The sequence below is a fragment of the Helianthus annuus genome, chromosome 15 (genome assembly GCF_002127325.2).
Source record: "Helianthus annuus cultivar XRQ/B chromosome 15, HanXRQr2.0-SUNRISE, whole genome shotgun sequence".
Taxonomy (NCBI): Eukaryota; Viridiplantae; Streptophyta; class Magnoliopsida; order Asterales; family Asteraceae; genus Helianthus; species Helianthus annuus.
In genome coordinates this window covers 126,365,973-126,367,946 of record NC_035447.2, presented here as the reverse complement: position 1 = coordinate 126,367,946, position 1,974 = coordinate 126,365,973, and the positions used below count along the sequence as shown (strand labels likewise).

At 36.4% G+C, this 1,974-nt stretch overlaps 1 protein-coding gene across 1 annotated transcript; it reads right to left on the bottom strand.

The window, feature by feature from the left end:
• On the bottom strand, nucleotides 1–1,221 carry LOC110912405 (transcription factor CYCLOIDEA). The gene is made up of 2 exons (XM_022157099.2): nucleotides 335–1,221; nucleotides 1–174 (listed from the first exon to the last, which is right to left on the bottom strand). Exon 1 carries the CDS (start codon nucleotides 1,076–1,078, stop codon nucleotides 335–337), a length of 744 nt encoding a protein of 247 aa, XP_022012791.1. The 5' UTR covers nucleotides 1,079–1,221; the 3' UTR covers nucleotides 1–174.
• Between the last annotated feature and the right edge of the window lie 753 nt (nucleotides 1,222–1,974).

Below are 1,974 nucleotides of genomic sequence, written 5' to 3'. Positions count from 1 at the left end.
TCATAATTAAAATGATTAAATAAATAATCAACAACACTATGAACTTACATTATTACAATTATATAGCTGCAACTCCACCATAACTTAATTACACCTGATGATCCTCATTCATCATTAGGCTGCTGCCTGTCAAGACCCCCTAATGATTTTCTTCTCATCAATTCTTACACAAATCTGTTAACCAAAGCCCCCCCCCCCCCCCCCCCCCCCCCCCCCAAAAAAAAAACAAACAAACAAACAATTAGTAAAAGGGTTGTGCTAAACAATCAAGAATATATATCTCCATATGATCAACACTTCAAGTATGTTCAACCAATAAGCATAACTGAACAACCTATTCCAGATCCAAATCATTAACCACCGGATCTCCCATGAACCCTCCAATCAAAAAGCTTGAATCTTTAGACATCTTCCAACTTTCTTGATCAACAAACTTCTTCACAAGTAACTTCTCTTTTGTTCTTTCTCTAGCTCTAGATCTTGCATCAACCCTTAACTGATACCTTGAACAACCATCTTGAATCCCCCCTTTGCATCTCTGTGTCATCTTCTTCTTTCTTGGACCACTTTCCTCCACTGAATCTCCCATCATGGTCTCCAAAAACTTCACTCTAGATTGATCAGTGATCACGGTAGATGATGAACACTGGTTGGTTTCTTTAACCAAATCTTTAATAGCAGTTAAAGACTTTTCAAAGAGCCAGTCAAGGGTTTTGCTTGCTTTGTCATACCCTAGCAAATCTTGAAGACAAAAGAACTTTCTGGATATCTCAATGGACAACCTCACTCTTCTATCTCTTGGCCCTTGAGCTGTGTAGATCTTACTGTGCCCATCTTTCATCGAGGTTGTAATCTTTTTCTTGTTGGGTGATATTATTGACTCTAAAAGATCATCATGATCTTGATCTTGATGCTGGTCATAATGTTGTAAACCTGATCCATTAGAAAACTGTTGCTGGGTAGCAAAGTTGCTGGAGATAAATGGGTTGTTGAAGTGAAGGTTACTTTCTTCATGGTTAAAGAAAGAATCTGGAGTGGAGACATTGGTGGAACATGGAATGTGATTTGAGGAAAACATTGTGGATTAAAATTACAATAAGTAGTAAATAATTTATCAGAAGTTGATTATTAATTGAAGTGTAGGTTGGTGTTTAACTGGAATTCTTATCCTAGTGCTGTTGTGGCTTTACAATGAGCATCTTGTTTTTTAGGGCACAATTAATTGTACTTCCTTTCAAAATTTAAAAGTGAGAAAGGAATTTGAGTGAAGAAAGTGTTTGGGCACAAGGAAGTGGTTTACTATTGAAATGGGCCAGTGAATGGTGACAGAGGCCCAACTCACCAACCAACAATTTTTTCATCTAAATATTGGAATGAAAAAAAAAAAAAAAAACTCGAGTTTGACGGATGTACCAAAAACCCGAAACGTTGAAGAAAGGGTATGTTCGAAGCCTGATGAATATTGGACCGAGATTGGGATTTGGTTTAAAATTTTCGGTGATATGGTACATGTATGGGATTAGGCGTATCTGACTTGGTTACCTGAAACCACATACCCGTTTATGCGAACCATATACTTGAAATTTTCAGTTAGTGCCAGGGTCTTGATTATGAGCAATTGAATACGTTAGGGACTGGACTGTTGAATTTTTTCAAATGAGGACTGAAATGAGATTGGGTGTAAACCCCAGGGACTGAATCTGTACTTTACTATTGGAACAAAGTCGTATTGATTCGACACAATTATGCTAACAATTCTCTCTTAGATATCAGAATAAAAAGTAGTAATGGCACTGAGTTATATCACATGATTTCATATAATAATGTAGGTGAAAATGGACAATCATTCTAGATAAGGAGTTGTCTCGAAAACATTGTATATGTTTCTGTTGTCTCAAAATTGGTTGGGTCCGATTAGTTTAGTCAACAAGCTATCTTTTGTTTAGTATTTTCTTTTTTGAATTGATAATGTTT

Bases quoted from the DNA above. Each gene is read 5' to 3' on its own strand.
- LOC110912405 (XM_022157099.2), bottom strand. From the start codon at position 1,078: ATGTTTTCCTCAAATCACATTCCATGTTCCACCAATGTCTCCACTCCA.